Source organism: Moschus berezovskii, chromosome 7 (genome assembly GCF_049115385.1).
Source record: "Moschus berezovskii isolate FMDL1 chromosome 7, NW_MosBer_1.0, whole genome shotgun sequence".
In the NCBI taxonomy this organism is placed as follows: domain Eukaryota; kingdom Metazoa; phylum Chordata; class Mammalia; order Artiodactyla; family Moschidae; genus Moschus; species Moschus berezovskii.
In genome coordinates, this window is record NC_142466.1 from 56,247,177 (window position 1) to 56,271,220 (window position 24,044).

Here is a 24,044-nt window from a genome sequence, read left to right on the forward strand (position 1 = left end):
TAGTACCTTGTCAATGTTAAATTTCCTGAATTAGATAATTATACTGTAGCTAAGATTTCATTATTTCTAGAAAAAATACTGAAGTATTTTGGGGTAAAGGGACATGATTCTTAAGAGTTATTCTTAAAAATCTGTCTCAATACCAAAAAAAAAAAAAAAAAAGAATCTATATAGAGAATGAGAATTAAAAAGTTAATAAGGAAAAATATTAAAATTAGTGAATAAAAGATATATGGGAGTTCTTTGTGTAGCAGTTCCTCCAAAAGTTTAAATTATTTAAAAATGATAAAGTTAAAAATTATTTGTCCACCTAATCAGATTTGCATTTTTATACTTGTTATATTTCTCAAGGTCTGATGAGTCTTTAAGTGACTTGACAAAAATAAAAAAAATCTAAAATTCACGAAACTCTGGTGAAATCACTTCAGAATCATGCTTTGTCAGCCTCCCATAAACATATCTATAAAACTCAGAGATGTCTTTTTAAACACAACAAAACTAAACAAAATGAAAGAAAACTAAGCTAAATGTTTGTGTAACTAGTTAGCATATTACTCTGAAGTAATTGTGCAAAAAAGCATTGCAATAGCCTTGGCATAGATATTCTACTAGGCAATAAAGTTGACTTTCTAGGTATTTTAAAATCATCCTAAGTGTTTATAGATGTTAACAGATGAAAATGCATAATCCTAAATTATGTTATAGATCATTAAATTATGGATCCTAAATTAATGGATGTGACTATTTTCTTTGGAATAAAACTACCACATAGAATCTAAAGAATGATTTAGAGATATGGTCTAGAGAAACCTCAAACTCCCCTGGAAATTTTGTGGCCTTGCCTTCAGAAAGAGATGCCATCTCTCCCCCCACCCCCTCTCACAGAATGTCAAAGGGATAACTGAGCTATTTCTCCCTCATTTGTTCTTGATATCTTCCAGGCTCCTACAGTCTCATCAGGTTACAAGAGTGAGATTCCATGCCTTTCTGATAGTCACTGAATTTTGGTATCCAGGTAATTTAGCTGTCCTCTCCAATTTTCCTTCCTCTATATTTTCTCACTATAAAAAAGGGAAGACTCAAATATACCTCCAGAGAGCACTGAAAAACCCCAAGGTGAATCAACAATGAAATTGTAATTGGGAACTTAATGCTTCATGTGAAAATATAATCCGGCTGTTTGATATACCCTGTAAAAGTCACCAAAAGATAAGAGTTTACTTGACGACTCATGCACACTTCTAAAAGCCCAAGTGAAATTATATACTCAAAATATTACCTGAGCCCAGGGAAAGGTGTCTTTGGGTCCATTACTCCCCCCTGAATTATGTGAAGAAATAACTAAAATTTCTTACTTTGAGTTAACTCTATTTTTAGTTGGCCACAAGAATTTAAGAAACATATTTTCTATTTCTCATCGACTATTTCAAAATAAACCCAGAAACATGCATCCTAAAAAATGAAAGAAAAAAAAGAAAAGACACTAGATATTTGAGAATCCATTCTTGACCCCTGATACTGCCTTTACTTAAACAGTTACCTCTCATTCCTATGAGTTATTTTGGTGTTCCTAGAGATGAAAATACTTCTGCCATGTGGATATTGAAGACCATGAGGTCACATTTGTGACTGCAGAACTGAATTCTTTCTGATAAAATTCCTACTGTACATCCTGTAGTCATGGGTTAATAAGATACCCTTCAACTTTTCAATGTTTTAAGAATTATTGCCAGTATAGTTTTAGAAATCAGAGAAGGAACACAAATAATGTCTACAGGGTCAGAATGAGCCAATATTAAACAGATTTTTTTTTTGTTTAATCCTGTAATGTCTTATTTATACAAGGAAGATTTAATTTTAAAATATTTAAACTTGCTTCTGGCTTTTGTCTTGTTCTATGTTCATCTCTCTTTGTTCAACTTAAAAATGTTCTGGTGGAACACCATTACAATATTAACTTGTCTATCTATTAATTTATTTGTGTATGACTTTCAACATATTTTCATAATGTAGACACCATCTATCTGGTTTTTGGAAAACACAACCCTCCTCTGTATTTGGCTTTTTTCCCTTCTCAATGTCCTCCTTCGATTCTCCTTAAACTTTAATTTCTATTTTCAAAATGGTTGTTATATCCCAAATTATGTAAAACAGTCCACATTGCAAATCTCACTGGCCCATACAAATTAGAGAAACTCTTGCAATTAGCAATGAAATTATTTCAGATCTAAGAAGCTAGTAAATTTCATTCATTCACACATTGTTGCACTTGACCATGGCAGCTATTACAATGTTCTAGTAACAGTGTCGCTGAGGAATCTGTTAATGTAAAATGACAAGCTTACCCATATATATAAAATTTGAATCTGGAAAAAAAGCATTATCCTTAAGATTCCGTTCCGTTCCGTCGCTCAGTCGTGTCCGACTCTATGCGACACCGTGGATTGTAGCCTACCAGGCTTCTCCGTCCATGGGATTCTCCAGGCAAGAATATTGGAGTGGGTTACCGTTTCCTTCTCCAGGGCATCTTCCCGACCCAGGAATCGAACCCGGGTCTCCAGCATTGGAGGCAGACGCTTTAACCTCTGAGCCACCAGGGAAGCCCATCCTTAAGATTACTAGGTTTAAATGTTAAGCTGCTGAACTAAGAGTTTTATAATATGTATGAAAGTGAAAGTCACTCAGACGTGTCCAACTCTTAGTCCATGGATTCTCTAGGCCAGGATACTGGAGTGGGTAGCCTTTCCCTTCTCCGGGGGATCTTCCCAACCCAGGCATCGAACACCTTCCACATTGCAGGTGGTTTCTTTACCAGCTGAGTCACAAGGGAAGCCCAAGAATACTGGAGTGGGTATTCTATCCCTTCTCCGGAGGATCTTCCTGAACCAGGAATATACAAAAAACATTATACTTGGGCTTAAGTCACTTCCCATGTGGGAGCATAAAAAGAGGCTCTTTGAGGGCAAAAATAAATAAATATGGTCCAGTTAGTTTTACAGATGATATTTTCCCTGCTGCTTCCCTTTGACCCCTAGATCTCTGATCAGAACACTCATCACTACCTTGTTGCATAGAACAGTATCTTCCAACACAGGGTTCTTAATGTTCATTGGTATTAAATGAGTGAATGGAAAGCAAAGCCTTTGGTTAAATAAATTTTGGGAAAAAACCTATTAAACAAAACTGAACAAGTTGTATGACTTCTCTCAGAACTTTGCCAATGTGCAAAGACTATGCCAATGTGCAATCAGCAACTCCAAGAGGGGAAAATACTATATAGAATTTTTTTGATGGAATATGTCCAGATGTACTATTTTGTAGGACTTCTTTCCTCTTTATTCATTGCAAATTTGCTCATCATTAAGGTTCATATTCAGTCAAATTTCCTTCATGCCATTCCCAAGTTCATCAGTATTGGTCACCACTACCCTTTGGCATCTTACTATAATCTTATGGTCTTTAATTCTCATTCACATTACATGCCCCATCTTTTTTTATTTTTCAGACAATATCTTTGTTCTCTACATATTAAAGCATTTTGGATAATGGACCATCCACTATTAACCTGTTTTCTACAACACCTAACATAGTGCTCAGTACTCTATAGGAACTCAGTAAATGCTTACCACCTATCTCATGTTTGCTATTGATTTCAAAAATTCTTCCAGAAAATAAAATTTGTTTCTTTACTTATTTGAGAATGAGTAGATTAATCTTAATTTTTAAATACACCTTTATGCTCAATTTAACACTGCTTTTGAGTGACAGGAAGAGCAAATCACTATAGCCAAAAACTCTACTTAAAAATTTCACATTGAACAAGAATCATGCAAGGTTGTTTTTATTAAGCTGTACGTTTAGGTTACATCTAAGGATTTCAGGCATTACTTCATTTGACAAGCAGACATGACATTCTAGGAAACATTTCAACAAATTAAAAGGACTGAACCACTACGGAGAACAGAGCATACCTAGTCTGAAGTTAACAGGTATGGTAAGTACTTCAAGGGGTCATCAAGAGAAAGATGCTAAATGACAACTTGTTCTCTTCTATAAAGTGATTATCCTAGGCAAGTAGCTACAAAGAGAAGCACATGACTATTACAGAGCTAGAGAGATTGCATCCAAGTCCATCATTTTTATTTCAGGGAGGGCTTGGGTGTCATATCAGAAGGCTGATGATTCTTTCAGAATAACATACATGTCAAGTTATGTGTAGTATTAATGCTAATATGATTAGCTTATGTTTAAAGAATCAAGGAAAGAACAATTTTGCATTTAAAACCACTAAGATATATTAGCCACTGCAGGAGATGCTTAGCCATTGAGGAGTCATTTCTGTACTCTCATAGTTTATGAGTTCTTCTGAGAAATTTTGATTGTGACCGTCTTGACTTCTATGTACTCATGGAAACCATATTCTCCGCTAGAGAGTGGAGGAAAAAAATGCACAGAATTTAGCAGAGCTGTACAAATACACTATGGTCAATGATTTTGTACAAGTTTGTTCCTGCTTATCTGGCTAGGGACAATGGAAAATATTTTCTGTGGTCTGTGTACAGAAGCATTTCAAAAGGTAGCTAGCCTACCTTAAAATATCTGGTCTTATATAAATCCCATTTGGGAAAACTTTTTGCATTTTTTTTTTGGCACGCTTTAAATGATCATGTACACTCAGTTGACTTTTAAGGAAATTGTTCATTTTTGACAATTTTTTCTACTTGACTATAAAAGTGCTCACCACACACAAACACAAGCCCAAGAGGAATTTTATCATTTCTAGTTTAGGTTCTAATATATAAGATGGGTATATTACTAGAGGAAATGTAGCTATATTCAAAATATAATCATTTGGTTAATACAGAAAAATTGTAAATTCAAATTTAGTTCAGTTCAGTGTATTCACCATTTCCAATCGATCTCAAAATGAGGAAGTGGCTAAAAATGACCAGGCTTCTATTTTCATTCTAACTTACCCTAGTAGCAGTAGTAGTGTTAGTCACTCAGTCGTGTCCAGCTCTTTGTGAACCCATGGATTGTGGCCCGCCAGGCTCCTCTGTCCATGGGATTCTCCAGGCAAGAATACTGGAGTGGATTGCCATTCCCTTCTCCAGAGGATCTTCCCCACCCAGGGATCAAACCTGGGTCTCTTGCATTGCAGGCAGATGATTTACCATCTGAGCCTAGCTTAAAATAGAATAGAATATTTTCTAGTTGTAGTTGTAGTAATATCTTTTGATTCTTGGCAAACACAAAACACCCCAGAATGAAGCAAAACAAAAAGCTTGACCTTATTGTTACAGGTTTGTATTTGAGTGTAGGGTTGATTGTTTTGTTTTGATTTGAGAGGGGGAGAAGGTTCATTGGGCTAAAATGTGGGACTATTTTGTGAATTTTTTGATTCATGAAACCCCTGTCATTTGCTATATAACTCTTAAATCCAACCCAAATGATCAGCAATTAAACTTGAGTCAATCAATCAAAACTCTGATACCTTGCTATCAGTTTTATTGAGACCTCCTACCAGTTTTAGAAACTGTGATTTACCCTTCCTTAAAGAGATAACTAAAAAAAATTAGGTTAACTTATTCTCTATATTGTTTTGATGAAAGGATTAAATTACATGAACATAAGAGTACTCTTAAAATCATAACACTTGTGCACATGTAGACTTACAGAGGAAAAAGATCTTGATCCTTTTCTAACCCTCCCCTTTGGTGATGTAGACAGGTATGTAGAAGACATCTTTTTCTCCTGGGTAACCTAATCCTCTTACACTGATTATTTTCTTGGACCATTAAGCTTCTGAAAATACCTTCTAAAAGCTTCAGTGAGCATGTTCTTCAAAGTAATTAAAGGGTTTAGCCCCAGTTGTCTGAAACCCATTAAAGGATAATATTTTAGTAAGTATTTTTATCGCACAAAGTTAGATATATTAACCCATGATTTTTGCCAATAGACTTTCCATTGTATTTTGCGTTACATGGACACTTGAAACTCTCAGGAGAGTACAAAGTGTGATAATTGTCTTACTTAAGCTGAAATAAACCTTGCTTCTTAGTATTCTGATGTATAGACATTCTTATGTCTTGATATAACACAAAATACCAGCTTACATTTCTCTTTATGACGCTAGTCTATGAGTTATTGGTTCTGTGCTTCTAAAATTGTCAAAGTGCCAGTCACCTGGCACTTGATTCAAATGCTGATTCTTTTTTTTTAATTATTATTATATTGGTTGGTTTTGCCATACATTGACATGAATCCGCCCTGGGTGTACATGAGTTCCCCTTCCTGAACCCCCCTCCCACCTCCCTCCTCCCCTTATCCTCCCTCTGGGTCATCCGCGTGCACCAGCTCCGAGCATCCTGTATCATGTGTCAAACCTGGACTGGTATTTGCTTCACATATGATAATATACATGTTTCAATGCCATTCTCCAAATCATCCCATTTCAGCAAGATTGGAGAGAAGCCTGAGACTTTGCATTTCTAACACACTGTTAGATGATACCTGTGCTTCTATTCCAGGGTGCACTCTGGAGCAATAAGATGCAGTAACATATTATGCCTGTTTTTCACCCTGTATCCACAAGTTAGCTTGGCACTAATTAATTAAGTAGGCACAGAGGAAATGTTTGCTGCACTGGTTTGGCAAATATAATCAAGCAAAGTCTATTCATGTTAGCCCACCAGTTTATGATACTTTATTTCTCCCCATTTATAAAAGGGACAGGAAGAAAGAAACATCTTGTGAGGTGTTGAGAGCCAATTAAGTTTGAAATGGCATGCTAGTAAAATCTCAAGTGACCTATGTTAATCTAAGTAAAAATGAGTCCAGTTACACACAGAGAGGGATTTCTGCCATTTAACTCATTCCAGGGCTAACGTCATGATGGGAGTGCCAATTCTGTTTTGGACACCCAGCATCAGTACCTCAGTGGGGTCTGTATACTATTATTTTTAGCTCTTTAAGGACTCCGTTGATCAATGATCAACTAGATGATCAAATCAACTAGATGATTAAATCTTTCTATCTTTGAGGATAAACTGTACCTGAACTCTTGGTAGTCATTTGAGATTATTGCTTCAGCAATGCTCTTTAAACATCCTGCAGTGAATGACTTATTTATTAAATTTGCCAACTTTGGTTTCAGATAGACATTAACACTAGCATCCTCAGCTGGGATTTTTGAAGTTAAAATTACAGTATAACATTTTCCTTTATATTTTCAATAAGGAAGTTATCCATATCCATATTCCACATTTTGGGAATAATTCTCCTTTCCATCCTTCTCTTATTTGATTTCCTTATGTCTTGAACATAAAGTTTGACTAAATTGTGTCTAACAATCTAACAAAATTTATGTCTAGTCTGCTTTAATTATTTCATCCCTTCTGATTATTTTATTTTCAACATTCCTAGGGAATTGGATATCTGGGCCAGCAATCAACTAATCTTCAAAATAATCTAACTTTCGTTATAGTTCTTTGTACAAAGTACTTAGTGCTCCCAAGGGACTCCCCAATAATGGATATTATAAGGAAAAAGAACTTGGGGAGGATGAACTATTTGTTGAGTCCCCATTTTGTGACAGTTACAGTACTAAGGAATGAATAGGAAATATGTTCTCTAACTCTCAAAGCCATCTTAAAAGGAATATTAACATTTTCCTTTTAAGTAGAAGAAAACAAAGCCTCAGAAGTTAGATAACTTGAACTGGGTTGCAAGGCTAGCAAGTGGTGGAGTCAGGATTCAAATGCAGGCTGGTTAGTTTCCAATTATGCTTTCTCAGCTATGTCGTGCACTTTTGAATTGATCTTTTGCTGCACTACATCCCCAACAATATTCTAAAGCTACCCATGGCTTTTCACTGCTCCACTAATGAATGTAAGCTGATTTTCTTGAATTCAAGCCTTCTTAATCTGTATCCTATTTAACTCTGAAATCATACTTCCCCCATAATTCCCTACCAGCCAGGCAAATTCACTAACCCCTCAATACGCCACCTGGAATGTTCCTTCACAAATGTCCTCTTCTCTATTTCCTAACATTTGACACTTATTTCCTGCCCTAGATTAAGTCCTATCTTTTCTGTTACATCTTCTCTTATTCTATCAACCGTCTTTGTCAACTGAATTTCCACAGGAGGGTTGGAACCACAGAATCTTAAGCATGGAAAAGAGCTCATAGACCTTTTACTTTCTTCCCTGACTCCTATCCCCACCACAAATGCTCACTTTAACAGATGGAAATAGTGAGACTTAAAGAGATGCTGAAAATGTTATAGTCTAGAGGTGCACATATTTTCTATGCTCTAATACTGCACTCTGCATTTTAATTGCTTCTCTACCTCCATGTTCTATGGACTCACAGTCTATTTATCTTAAAGTATGTGTTTGTTATTTTTCACTGTATATATATATATATATATATATATATATTAACATGTTCCTCATGTCACTACAATTATATGGAAGATGGGACATGGTATTGTGTTTGTAGGGCTCCAAGGACCTCATATAAAGAGTAACTACTTAATGAAAGTATATTGAGAAAGAGGATGGATCATTTTAACATGGGCCCCTTTCACTGGCTCCCCAAAGACAGTTGTTTCATTGTGATATTGTTTTATTTAAATGACAGGTACCTAGCTATTTAATACTCTTAGACAGAGGCTACTTTTTACTTGTCATTTACAAAATGAGCAGTTTCACTGTTTGATTTCATAAAGTTTGAATATGATGTGACTTTTCTTTATGATTTTTTAAATTTATTGATAAATATAAGAAAATTTTAAGAAATATAATGATTAAAATTGCTTGAGCAAAATCGATCAAACATTACCCCTACTTGCTATGCATAAATATATATGTGTATATTTTAAAAAGTCAGTATGTCCCAGTTTGGAAAGAAACTGAAGGCTCATAAATTCATTTATATAATATATATATCCTCAATGTAGTCATGATTGTAAAACATGTTTTCCTTGAATACATTTTCCTTTCAGTTTAAATTTTAGAAACAAAAACAACTTATTCAGTTTATTTAACTTTTTAGTCACATCTCTAAAAATATTAACAATGAGAATCATTCCTCCTACACTGAAGAGTATTTTGAGATAAAGACACCTAATTTGTTCATTTAAGAGATATATTCAAATAGCTAAAGCATTCTTATATTTGCACACTTTTTACAATCACCAATTGGTAGTTTCCACTTCCTTTCTAGAAATGTTTCCCAAATTACATTCATGTATCCAGCAAACAAAAAGTAGGTGATATTTCAAGAACCAATGTAAAGTGCTTAATATGATCCCTTACAAAAAGTTTAATAAATAATATTTCCCTCTGCCATCACATTTTTGCACTTTTGAGAGTAAACCCAACATTTAAAAACTATTTGACGTATAAATCTCCAGGAAAGCACAGAAGCAGGTTTTAATTTGAATAGTAACTTCCCTGGTGGCTCAGATGGTAAAGAATCCGCCCTCAATGTAGGAGATGCGGGGTTCAATCCCTGTTTTGGGAAGAGCCCCTGCAGAAGGAAATAGCAATCCACTCTAGCATTCTTGCCTGAAGAATTTCAAGGACAGAGGAACCTGGCAGGCTACAGTCTACAGGGTCACAAAGAGTGGGACACGATTGAGTGACTAACTCTTTCATTTTCAAAGATTATTATAATTCCTTCAGAGTGATAACCATTTTTATCAAGATAAATATTTATCTTAATGAAAGTTATTCTTACAGTTCTCGACCATTTCCAGACATCTTGAATCCACCAAAGGGGCACTGGGCAGATACCGCACTATAGCAGTTCACCCTGAAAAGGAAAGAAGTACATTATAGGTCACACTTAACCTATTTTGAACTCCTAAATTTGGAATTTTTGAAATTCAGAGAGTTCTTTAACAACTCTATTAATTTTAATGTTACATAGTCACTTAAAAAAATAGCACTATAAATTAGAATGCAGGAGTATAAGTATATGTATATATACTGACTAGAAATAAAAGCAATGATCTGATGCTATATGTGGATAGCCATGTTGGCAGTACATCATATGCCCTGAGAAGTTATAGCTTGAATTATAAAAGATAGAATACCCAACATACCGTAAGTGGACGGATACCGTTTGTGAGACTAGAGTTTGTTGGATGAGTGTTCTTTACTGCCTATATTCAATAACCTTTGTAGTTCTCTTGTGGGTTGTGTCCTTAGGCTAGAATCAATTTTCTTTTGTAATTGTAATATACCTCATATTACTTAGTTCACTTTTTTCATTAACTAATTGAAAAAATTGCTTAAACAGAGGCTGTGGCAGGAGTTGGATTTCATTATATAATTTTTTTAATCCTTTGCCATATTTTAAAAAAGTTTCAAAATGTCTATATGAACAAATATAAACATGAACAAATAAAAACATGAATAATGAGAATTTTTTAAAATTAAAAACTACATCCAAATTCAGTCACAGTCACTGATATAATTGGTGGATTTGATGCATACCCACCTCCACCCACATCAGTGTAGATATTTCTAAAGCTTCCCAGACAATTCTAATGCACGGCCAGTGTTGAGAATCACTGCTTTAGAGTAAAATAATCTGAACCTCAGCGGTCATTTATTGTGTGATCTTGATCAATTACATAAACCCACTAAACTACTGTTTGTTTGTTGATAAATTTAGCATACCAATTAACAGTTGCAGTAAGGTAAAATGAGATAATAAATGTGAGGACTACAGTGTGGGGCTTAGCGCAGAATACATGGTAGTGAAATCGTGACTGTGCCATTGCTTCAGAAAAAAAGATTCTAGAGCTATCGAGAGGGACAAGGATTTTTGGCTGCCTCTCGAGGGTAAATACTTTTCAACATCTCATGGATAAATACTTTTCATGGATTTGGGTGTGACATTATCAACGAGAAAAATAATCTTGGGCTGTTACTGGGACTGAGTGGACAAAGTACAGTTTAATGGAACAAAAATAACTAACAAAGCAGTCCAGAGACTAGGGGCTAGGCAAGGGATTCAGTGTGAGACTCAGAGAAAGTTCAAAGTAGCCTGGTAATGTGGTTAACGTTGAAAAGGTGACATTACATAGGTTTGACTTACCACACGGTCCCAGACTGCAAAGCAGAGGAGACTGTGATGGCTTTGTCAATATCATTGGTAAAAATTCCTGCTGATAACCCATAGAAAGTATTGTTTGCTCTCTTGATTACATCATCTAAAGACTTAAACTTCATGATTTGCTGCACAGGTCCAAATATCTATACAAAAAGAAATGAATGAAATGTTAAAGTAATAGATTACAACAAAATATTTGTATATAATGCTTATAAACATGTCTAAATAATATATAAATAAAATATTTATATTTATTATATTCAGTATTTCATGTAAATATACTTATGTTTTATATTGACTATAAGGCACTTAGCACATAGTTAACAATCACTAAATGTTATTTTGTCATCAATAAAAATAATAAAAGTACAACCAATATCCCTCAAACCACAGACCATTATAAGCAAATATTCCTAAAAAATATTAGCAATTAGTGTTCACCAATACCTACAAAGAATTATATACCATCACCAAGTGACATTCGTTCTAGAGATGCAAGGCTGATTCAGCATTCAAAAACCAATCAGTATATATCGTATTAATAGAATGAGGAAAAAATACCATATAGTCATCTTAGTTGATGCAGGAAAATCATTTCCTAAAATCCAACCTCCTTTTACTGTCAACAAATTAAAAATAAAAAGGCTTTTCTGAACTTGATCAAAGGCATATATGAAAATCTTACAGGTAATACCATATTCAATGGTAAAGACTGAAGGCTTTCCTCCTAAGATAGAGAACAAAAAGACACCCATGTTTACTGATTTTATTTAACACAGTGCTGGAATTATAGCAAGAGAAAAAGGCAAGAAGAAGAAATAAAAAGGCATACAGATTCAGTTCAGTTCAGTTCAGTTCAGTCGCTCAGTCGTGTCCCAACTCTGCGACCCCATGAATTGCAGCATGCCAGGCCTCCTTGTCCATCACCAACTCCCGGAGTTCACTCAAACTCATATGCATTGAGTCAGTGATGCCATCCACCCATCTCATCTTCTGTCGTCCGCTTCTCCTCCTGCCCCCAATCCCTCCCAGCATCAGGGTCTTTTCCAATGAGTCAACTCTTCTCATGAGGTGGCCAAAGTATTGGAGTTTCAGCTTTAGTATCAGTCCTTCCAATGAACACCTAGGTCTGATCTCTTTTAGAATGGACTAGTTGGATCTCCATGCAGTCTAAGGGACTCACAAGAGTATTCTCCAGCACCACAGTTCAAAAGCATCAATTCTTCGGTGATCAGCTTTCTTCACAGTCCAACTCTCACATCCATACATGACCACTGGAAAAACCATAGCCTTGACTAGACGGACCTTTGTCAGCAAAGTAATATCTCTGCTTTTTAATATGCTATCTAGGTTAGTCATAACTTTCCTTCCAAGGAGCAAGCGTCTTTTAATTTCATGGCTGCAATCACCATCTGCAGTGATTTTGGAGCCCCCAAAAATAAAGTCTGACGCTGTTTCCACTGTTTCCCCATCTATTTCCCATGAAGTGATGGGACCAGATGCCATGATCTTAAGTTTTCTGAATGTTGAGCTTTATGCCAACTTTTTCACTCTCCTCTTTCACTTTCATCAAGAGGCTCTTTCAGTTCAGTTCAGTTCAGTCGCTTAGTCATGTCCGACTCTCCGTGACCCCATGAATCACAGCACGCCAGGCCTCCCTGTCCATCACCAACTCCCGGAGTTCACTCAAACTCATGTCCACAGAGTCGGTGATGCCATCCAGCCATCTCATACTGGGCACCTACCGACCTGGGGAATTCCTCATTCAGTATCCTATCATTTTGCCCATTGTTACTGTTCATGGGGTTCTCAAGGCAAGTATACTGAAGTGGTTTGCCATTCCCTTCTCCAGTGGACCACATTCAGCTGTGGTCCATGTGATCAGATCGACTAGTTTCCTGTGGTTATGATTTCTTTAGTTCTTCACTTTCTTCCATAAGGGTGGTATCATCTGCATATCTCAGGTTATTGATATTTCTCCTGGCAATCTTGATTCCAGCTTGTGCTTCATCCAGCCCAGCGTTCCTCATGATGTACTCTGCATGTAAGTTAAATAAACAAGGTGACAATATATAGCCTTGACGTACTCCTTTTCCTATTTGAAATCAGTCTGTTGTTCCATGTCCAGTTCTAACTGTTGCTTCCTGGCCTGCATATAGGTTTCTCAAGAGGCAGGTCAGGTGGTCTGGTATTCCCATCTCTTTCAGAATTCTCCACTGTTTATTGTGATCCACACAGTCAAAGGCCTTGGCATAGTCAATAAAGCAGAAATAGATGTTTTTCTGGAACTCTCTTGCTTTTTCCATGATCTCTGGTTCCTCTGCCTTTTCTAAATTCAGCTTGAATATCTGGAAGTTCATGGTTCACGTATTGCTGAAGCCTGGCTTGGAGAATTTTGAGCATGACTTTACCAGCGTGCGAGATGAGTGCAATTGTGTGGTAGTTGGAGCATTCTTTGGCATTGCCTTTCTTTGGGATTAGAAGATTAGAAATGAATAAAATTGTCCCCATTTGTAGATGACATAATCGTCTACATATAAATTACCAAGGAATCTACAAAAACCTTCTAAAATATCCGAGTTCAGTGATGTTACAGGATGATGTCACAATAAAATATGCAAAAATCAAGTACACTTGTATTAATACATACTAGCAATGAAGGCAATGGCAAGCCACTCCACTACTCTCGCCTAGAAAATCCCATGGATGGAGGAACCTGGTAGGCTGCAGTCCGTGGGGTCGCTAAGGGTCGGACACGACTGAGCGACTTCACTTTCACTTTTCACTTTCCACTTTCACACATTGGAGAAGGAAATGGCAACCCACTCCAGTGTTCTTGCCTGGAGAATCCCAGGGACAGGGGAGCCTGGTGGGCTTCCGTCTATGGGGTCACACAGAGTCGAACACGACTGAAGTGACTTAGCAGCAGTAGCAGCAATGAACAGGAGAGGGCAATGGCAAGCCAATCCAGTGCTCTTGCCTGGAGAATCCCATGGATGGAGGAGCCTGGTGGGCTGCAGTCCGTGGGGTCGCTGAGGGTCGGACACAGCTGAGCGACTTCACTTTCACTTTTCACTTTCACACATTGGAGAAGGAAATGGCAACCCACTCCAGTGTTCTTGCCTGGAGAATCCCAGGGACGGGGGACCCTGGTGGGCTTCTGTCTATGGGGTCACACAGAGTCGGACACGACTGAAGTGACGCAGCAGCAGCAGCAACAGCAGCAATGAACATGTGCATATTGAAATCAGAAATAACAATTTACGCAAAAAATACTTAGGTATAAGTCCAATAAAACATTTATGGGACGTGTATACTGAAAACTACAAAATGCTAATGAAAGAAATAAATGAAGAGATACATAAATGGAGAGACCTACTATGTTCAATAACAGGAAGATTTAGCACAATAAAGATGTTAATTCTCTCCAAAGAGACTGATATGTTTAACACAACTCCTCTCAAAATTCCAGCAAGATTTTAAAATACATATGCACAGGTTATTCTAAAATTTATATGGTAGAGCAAAAGAATTAGCTTAGCTAAAACAATTTTGAAAAAGAAGAATAAAGTGAGAGAAGGCAATCTTTCCAATTTCAAGACTTATTATACAGCTACTAAAATCAAGAGAATATATTTAATATTTTGTAATAATCTATCACTGAAAAGAATCACTGAACCACTTTTCTGTGTGCCTGAAACTAACACAGCATTATAAATCTACTATACTTCAGTAAGAATAATTACATTTTAAAAAGGAATACAGGTAGAGAAATAGACACATAGGTCAATTGAAGGGTAGAGAACCCAGAAATTGATACATACAAATATACACAACTGAAATGTTGACAGTTGCAAAAGTAACCAAGTGGAAGAAAAACTGCCTTTTCAACAAATGATGCTGGAGCGATTGAACATATAGACAAAAACAAATAACCTTTACTTAAATCTCACACCTTGTATAAAAATTAACCTAAAATGGATCACACACTTATGTGTAAAACATAGACTATAAAGCTTTTAGAAACTATAAAAAAATTACACAGAAAGAGTTTTTTGGATCTATGAGTAAATATAGAGTATCTCATAAGAGTTGACACCAAAAGTACTATTTATAAAAAGAAAAATGAATAAATTGGATTTCCTTAAAATTAAAAACTTTGGTCTGAGAAGGACCCTGGTAAGAAGATGAAAAGACAAGCTACAGCCTGGGAGAAAATATTTGCAAACCACACAGCTAAAAAACAGTAAGTGTCTAGAATGTATAAGGAACTCTAAAAACTCAACAGTAAAAAGCAAACACTCCAATTGGCACATGGGCAAAATAAATCAGACATTTTATCAAGGAAAATATCAGATGGCAAATAATCCCAGGTAAAGATGTTCAATATTACTAGCCACCGCTGCTGCTGCTGCTGCTAAGTCCCTTCAGTCATGTCCGACTCTGTGCGACCCCATAGATGGCAGCCCACCAGGCTCCTCTGTCCCTGGGATTCCCCAGGCAAGAATACTGGAATGGGTTGCCATTTCTTTCTCCAATGAATGCATGAATGCATGCTAAGTCGATTCACTCGTGTCTGACTCTGTGCGACCCTATGGACAGCAGCCCTCTAGGCTCCTCTGTCCATAGGATTCTCCAGGCAAGAATACTAGAGTGGGTTGCCATTTCCTTTTCCCTACCAGCTTAAGGAAATGCAAATTTAAACCTCAACTAGCTATCACACCTATCAGAATGGCTAAAATAAAAAATAGTCACAACACCAAACATTAGTGAGGATGCAGAGAAATTGGGATCATTCATATACTGCTAATGGGAATATGAAACTGTTCAGCCACTCTGGAAAATTAGCAGTTTCTTAAAAAGCTGCATCTACCATATGACCCAGGAATTATATTTCTGGGCATTTACCCCAGAAAAGTGAAAACTTATGATTACACAAAAGCCTGTATACTGATATTTATAACAGCATTATTTAAAGTATTCAAACTGGAAACAGCCCAAAGTTCTTCAATGAGCGAATGGTTAATCAACTATAGTGCACTCATACTATGACATACTCACCTATAAATAGGAGCAAATTATCCTTACATGCAACAACCTAGGTAAATCTACAGAGAATTATGATGGGTGGAAAAAAGTCAATTCAAAAAGGTTGCATGATGTGTGAATTCACTTATGTAACATTCTTGAAATGACAAAATTATAGAAATAAAGAAGACATTAGTGGTGAAGAGAAAGCTGAGGATTGAGGATGGGGTGACCTAGTAGGATATAGATCTGGCTGCAAAAGGGAAACTTGAGAAAGTCATGTGATGATGAAATGTTCTGTGTCTTGACTGTATCAATGTTAGCATACTCTTTGTGATATTATAGTTTTATAAGATGTTACCTATTGAGGGAAACTGAGTAAAGAGTACATGGGATCTTTCTGTATTAATATTTCTCACAATGACAACTGGATCTACAACTATCTCAAAATAAGGAGTTTAATTTTTAAAAACTGCATATCACTTTATTCTTTTCCAATTATTTTCAAATATATTATTTCCAAAGGAGAAAAAAAGCATCAATGAATGTGGAATTGTATTTTCCATTTAAGTTTGTGAAGGAAGCACCTGGCAATTGTTAAGCATCCTTATCTGTGGTCATCTGGAAATTCTTGGCCTGACCAATGAATTCCTGACTATTTTTAGTCTTAATAAAAAATAATCATTTATCAGTATTAGAAGTGAATAGTAACATTTATTGAGAGAGGTGTTCAAAGAGCTGAGAATGTTAAAGGAATACTTTGTATATATCCATGCAGACAAAATACAGGAAAAAAGAAAACAGAACAGAATGAAACCATTTACCTCCTCTTTGGCAATACGCATCTCATCCGTAACATCAGAGAAAACTGTGGGTTGGATAAAGTAGCCTTTATTCCCCCATGGGCCTCCGCCACATTCCAGCTTGGCCCCTTCCTTCTTCCCACTTTCAATGAGGTCAAGTATTTTTTCATACTGTTCTTTATCAATCTATTGGAAAAATATCACATGAAAAGTTAGAAAAAAGAGGCAACTTGTAAAGATAATACTTTGCCCAGCCTGTAAATAAGGGTTTTAAAATGCTCAGATTATTAAGTTATTAAGTTATATGTTATTAAGTTAAATATTCCAACCAAAACAGCTGACAGAGGCTCAGATTCATTGTTAGGCATATTTAATTCTCATGATTTTTCTGGAAAGAAACCTTGAAGATAAATGTTTGTATTTAGTATTTGTTTTACAGTTATACAAGAGAAGTATATTGGCACTAAAACATGTGTATACCTTTTCATGTGTGTGTGTGCCCAGACACTAAGTTGTGTCCTACTCTTTGTGACCCCACAGAACATATCCCAACAGGCTCCTCTGTCCATGGGATTTTCCCAGGCAAGAATACTGGAGTGGGTTGCCATTTCCTCCTCCAGGGGATCTTCCTGACCCAGGGATTGAACATGCATCTCTTGTGTCTCCTGCATTGGCAGGCAGATTCTTTACCTTGAGCCACCTGGGAATCCCATACTTTTTCATTCAACTGTCATTTACTTACATGGAAAGAAATGTCTGTTAATCATCAACCAGTCTTACCTGGAAACTGTAATCCTAACTGAAATTAAAAGACAGAAGAAAAAAAAAAAGAAAACTTTGATACTGGGTTTCATTAGACATGGTAGTTATAAAGCAGATGCTTTGTGACTTCAGAAAGACTTTCAGATCTTTAGACCTCAGGATGAGATTCTTCTCCTGACCGTCCTCTGTGGCCAGGTCCATCCTGACCACAGCCTAGTTATCTCACCCACTTTAGGTCCTTCCAGGGCAGTCAATAGGTCTGGTTCTAATTTCTGACCTGTCCTGATTGTTGCCAACCTGCTTTGTTAAATGGACCACATCTAAATACATTTTAAGAACTACAAAACTTAAATACTTTGTTAAACTATATTTTTATAAGGAAAAGAATGACTCCAGGATTCTAACTGGAAACATCAGAAGCACATAACTCTACTCCATGCACTGGAATTGGGCCCACCTATTACCTCGATTCCTACTTGGTGCGGGGGGAAGAAGGGGACTCCAAATCACTGGTGAAGACTGCCTTGTCTCAGATGTGACTGGAGTTAGGTTTTAAAGGGAAAACACTGGAGATCCAGGAGTTAAGGTGAAAGCCTCTTGCCAAGTTACCTTGTCTCTATTCCAAAGGAGATCAATCTTGGGTGTTCATTGGAAGGACTGATGCTAAAGCTGAAACTCCAATACTTTGGCCACCTCATGCGACAAGTTGACTCACTGGAAAAGACTCTGATGCTGGGAGGGATTGGGGGCAGGAGGAGACGGGGACGACAGAGAATAGGATGGCTGGATGGCATCACCGACTCGATGGGCATGAGTTTGAGTGAACTCCGGGAGTTGGTGATGGACAGGGAGGCCTGGCGTGCTGTGATTCATGGGGTCGCAAAGAGTTGGATATGACTGAGTGACTGAACTGAACTGAACTGAAATCACTACTCAAAAAGTTGTTCTTTATCTTTCTCTTTGACACTACAATCTTCTGGGTCTTCTAAATCCCAGGAAAAGGCTTCATGAAGTTCTCAATGCACACAATCCAGTTCCTATATCCAATTAGATTAAGCGCTATGTATACATATATAACAAATTCTTCCCTGGTCCTTTTCCAATTTGATTTCAAAGACTAAAATGTGCATTTCCTTAAGGATTTGGAAATAATCAGTATTTTCACTTGAAAAAGAAGTTATAATATCCATGTATATACATAATTTTATATTAAAAGTTACAACACATATTAAAGCTTATAAATGAGTGTCTCCATAAGCTCTTTCTTATAACAATAGAGAGTATTTTAAAAGGTAAAGACGTCTCATGGACTTTTTAGTCTTTTCCTTCTCAAAGTCCCAACATATCTACTTTTTCTACTTATTCAATGCAACCTGTGACCAAAATCTTTTCAGTTATAAAGATTAAATTATTATGTTAAGCAGTTAAATCACTAGATTATTCACTTAAGAACCCTATGGATGGAAATTTACTTCAAGTCTATTTTAACTTCCTTCTCTTAAGAATAATGAAGTGTCCTAGCTCAATTTTTGAGCCTCTGGTTGAATCTTGCAGATCCCCTGATGGGGAGAAGTATTGCCCAACAACACTGAATATTAAGCTATCTTCTCTTCCTTCATTGTCTCTTCTTTTTTCCTTTTCTCTTCACATACATATATATCTACCTATCTAGCTATCCATCTATATCTACCATCTATCTATCTATCTGTTTATCTATGTCTATTTGATATATTTGTCTCAAATGGGAAATGTGCTTTACTTTTCCATAGATAGACAGATATTTAGAGAAAGAAATAATCACAGGTAAAACCTTAAAGAGTCTCATCGTTTCTTAGAATAGGAGACCAAGTTAAAATTGAATTTACTATATGTCTTGGCATCCATATGAAAAGTTACCAAATATAATCAAAATTAGCCACTGCTTCTATGTACTCACTAAAGACAAAGATAAATATAAAATATAACAGGCTTCAGTCAGTTCAGTCGCTCAGTCGTGTCCGACTCTCCGCGACCCCATGAATCACAGCACGCCAGGCCTCCCTGTCCATCACCAACTCCCGGAGTTCACTCAAACTCATGTCCACAGAGTCGGTGATGTCATCCAGCCACCTCATTCTCTGTCGTCCCCTTCTCCTCCCGCTCCCAACCTTTCCCAGCATCAGAGTCTTTTCCAGTGAGTCAACTCGTCGCATGAGGTGGCCAAAGTATTGCAGTTTCAGCTTTAGCATCAGTCTTTCCAATGAACACCCAGGATTGATCTCCTTTAGAATGGACTGGTTGGATCTCCTTGCAGTTCAAGGGACTCTCAAGAGTCTTCTCCAGCACCACAGTTCAAAAGCATCAATTCTTCGGCAATCAGCTTTCTTCACAGTCCAACTCTCACATCCATACATGACCACGGGAAAAACCATAGCCTTGACTAGATGGACCTTTGTTGGCAAAGTAATGTCTCTGCTTTTTAATATACTATCAAGGTTGGTCATAACTTTCCTTCCAAGGAGCAAGCGTCTTTTAATTTCATGGCTGCAATCAGCATCTGCAGTGATTTTGGAGCCCAAAAAAATAAAGTCTGACACTGTTTCCACTGTTTTTCCATCTATTTCCCATGAAGTGATGGGACCAGATGCCATGATCTTTGTTTTCTGAATGTTGAGCTTCAAGCCAACCTTTTCACTCTCCTCTTTCACAAGAGGTTTTTTAGTTCCTCTTCACTTTCTGCCATAAGGGTAGTGTCATCTGCATATCTGAGGTTATTGATATTTCTCCCAGCAATCTTGATTCCAGCTTGTGCTTCTTCCAGCCCAGCGTTCCTCATGATGTACTCTGCATATAAGTTAAATAAGCAAGGTGACAATATACAGCCTTGATGTACTCCTTTTCCTATTTGGAACCAGTCTGTTGTTCCATGTACAGTTCTGACTGTTGCTTCCTGACCTGCATACAGGTTTCTCAAGAGGCAGGTCAGGTGGTCTGGGATTCCCATCTCTTTCAGAAAATTTCCACACACAGTTTATTGTGATCCACACAGTCAAAGGCTTTGGCATAGTCAATGAAGCAGAAATAGATGTTTTTCTGGAACTCTCTTGCTTTCTCCATGATCCAGCGGATGTTGGCAATTTGATCTCTGGTTCCTCTGCCTTTTCTAAAACCTGCTTGAACATCTGGGAGTTCACAGTTCACATATTGCTGAAGCCTGGCTTGGAGAATTTTGAGCATGACTTTACTAGCGTGTGAGATGAGTGCAATTGTGCGGTAGTTTGAGCATTCTTTGGCATTGCCTTTCTTTGGGATTGGAATGAAGACTGACCTTTTCCAGTCCTGTGGCCACTGCTGAGTTTTCCAAATTTGCTGGCATATTGAGTGCAGCACTTTGACAGCATCATCTTTTAGGATTTGAAATAGCTCAACTGGAATTCCATCACCTCCACTAGCTTTGTTTGTAGTGATGCTTTCTAAGGCTCACTTTACTTCACATTCCAAGATATCTGGCTCTAGGTCAGTGATCATGTTATCGTGACTATCTTGGTCATGAAGATCTTTTTTGTACAGTTCTTCTGTGTATTCTTGCCACCTCTTCTTAATATCTTCTGCTTCTGTTAGGTCCATACCATTTCTGTCTTTTATCGAGCCCATCTTTGCATGAACTTTTTACCAGTTATTTTAGGGCTTTTAGGTTTCAATATTTGGTATTGTCTAAGTCCTAAAATTTTCCTAGTTGGGTAGTTGGCATGAGGAGGAAAATACAAGACAGCCTCTTAGTTTTCTACACTGTAAACTCTATGGGATCACGCAAAAACTCTGCTCTGGATCAAGACCTCAAAGAGCAGGAGTAAATTTAGCACATAAGGTCCTGGAGCTTGAAAACAGATAAAGAACAAAGAAATGTGTAAGGGAGAGGGAAAGCTGGGCTTTAGACAAGAGAAACACTCTCAGTGACTGGTTCAAAGCTGATAGAAGAAAATGGGGACCCCCAGGAATAACTGGGCTTTAACAACTAAAATGGGAAGTTTGATACAAAGTCAGGAACTCAGGACAGTTTAGGACACTCTGTGCTATTTTTAGAAGGTATGAGTGACTAAAGAATTTGGAAAGAATTTAGTCATGCCAGCTGCCTATATCTGTGGGATGGAAGCTGAAAATAAGGATTGATGCTGAGGACGAAATAAATGATAGGATGGTATAAGAACTTCCAAGTGGATAGGAACTGTATATAGGACATCAGAGGTGTATAGACTGAGAAAAACAAATCTTTAGCATTTGTTACTTTTCCTCGTGTCTTTAATTTCCAACATCTCTTTAACTGTTTCTGGATATAAAAACTGGGCAACACAAAATCAAGATAATTTCTTTACCATTGGGAGTTCAATTCATTATTTTTTTAATCACTAAACTGATGCAATATCATCACCAAGGAATATATGTGGATGGGAAATAATCATATTCAATTAAAACCAGACCTAAAGAAGATACTTTACTCTTACTCCGTGTGAACGTTATTCCATCGATTTTACACTCACCTGAGGGCCTTGACTGACTCCTGGGGTCAGAGGATTTCCAAGAACATACTTTTTCGCCCGCTCAACACTCCTTCGAACAAACTCATCATAAATTGATTCTTCTACAAAGAGACGGGATGCAGCTATACAACATTGGCCCTGGTGATAGAATACTCCTTGGTGTGCAAATTCAACTGCATTGTCCACTGCAGAGAAGACATTCATGTTAAAGAAAACGCATTTTCTAAAAATAATATATTTTTTATATATTTTTCTTAGAGGCGATATGGCAGTATAAAAAAATCATGAGTCATGTAGTCAAACATAGATTCAATATATTCTACCTCTTACCAGTCAGGTGATAAATGAGCCTTTTTGATCCTTTATTTGCTACTCAGATGATAGTACAATAGTAAATTCTGAAATATAATGGTTATCAATACAACTTTAATATGAATAATTCCAAAATTTGGAAAGTAATCTATGATTAAATCTTAATTCAAGTGACTTTTATAAGTATTTCAATTTATAAGTAAATGACTGAATATTTCTTTCAGGTCTCAGGTTTTAACTAATGACAAAGAAAATATAAAATATCCACTATGTTAAGTAAGAATGTAAAAACATTCTTATGTACTCCGATCAATAGAAAAAGTGGTATTTCTAAGAAAAATCATAACCCCTTCAAAACCCCAAACAACTAATATTCAGAATTGCTAGCCCACCTTACAACCCTATTCTATGAAAAATTTTCCAAATGTATCTCAAGTGTGCCATGTTATTTCACATATGCCTATAAATTCTTATCTGTTTATTTGAAATGGTTACATGGGTCTTCAAAAGAGGAAATAGTTTGTTTCAGTAGATCCTAAACAACCAGAAGAAAGTTTTCTTTGCACTTTAATTTTATGAATGCAGGAGATTTAACATTATAGCAACTGGCTATTGTTATCGTTATTTTGGGCTTCCCTGGTGGTTCAGATGGTAAACAGTCTGCCTGCAATGCAGGAGACCTGGGTTTGATCCCTGAGTTGGGAAGATCCTCTGGAGGAGGGCATGGCAGCCCACTCCAGTATTCTTGCCTGGAGAACTCTGACAGACAGAGGAGTGTGGCAGGCTGCAGTCCACGAGGTTACAAAGAGCTGGACACGACTGATCAACTAAGCGTAGCATCTTCATTTTGTGAACTAATTACATATGGTTAAGTTGTAGTGAAAGCATTTTACAGAAAGGTTTGGTAAAATGAGAAATCATGTCATGTCTGTAGAATGCATAATAAGGTAGCGTGCTCTAAAAAGTTGATTGCCTCAAACCAATAATGCAGCTCTTAAAGATACAGAGGAATGTTTGATCGTTTTCTGCTAACTCCCAATTAGGAAATAATTGTGGCATTCTACTTGATAATACAATCAGGATGAACTTAGGATACAATGGAGTCCCATCATAATTAGAGATTTAATATATGTAAATTCAACTACACCCGCTAGAAAATAAAATGAAAGAAATTATTTAAATAGTTGGTGTCCTTTCCTCTGGCCATTTCATTCAATGAACATGTGATCCAGACAGAAGGGAGATGACAAATGCACAACTTGCTGTTTCTCCAGCTGGTCTAGTGCAACATGTCTGAGGGTATCTTACCACACTTAAGGTGATGCTAATATTTAAGGCATGAAATTAAGAATATACTTTATGGCTCCTAAATGCATAACAGTTTCTCTAGAGTTCAGCTGAGAAAACACCAACTGAGCTATGAAGGAAGCCCGAGAAAACAGCAATCTATTCCAAATTAGGAAGAAATCATGTCTGTGTTGGACTTATCTAG

General features: G+C 36.9%; 1 protein-coding gene across 1 annotated transcript in view; it reads right to left on the reverse strand.

Annotated features, from left to right (window-relative positions):
- Positions 1-3,825: 3,825 nt before the first annotated feature.
- ALDH1A1 (aldehyde dehydrogenase 1 family member A1) overlaps positions 3,826-24,044 on the reverse strand; it is a 55,724-nt gene continuing 35,505 nt past the window's right edge. Inside the window, exons 9-13 of the mRNA XM_055426886.2 lie at positions 22,241-22,425; positions 16,983-17,147; positions 11,116-11,273; positions 9,748-9,822; positions 3,826-4,426 (exon numbers count right to left, since the gene is read on the reverse strand). Coding sequence (XP_055282861.1) covers positions 4,354-4,426; positions 9,748-9,822; positions 11,116-11,273; positions 16,983-17,147; positions 22,241-22,425 — 656 coding nt within the window. The 3' untranslated portion in view covers positions 3,826-4,353. The remainder of the gene's footprint in view (positions 4,427-9,747; positions 9,823-11,115; positions 11,274-16,982; positions 17,148-22,240; positions 22,426-24,044) is intronic.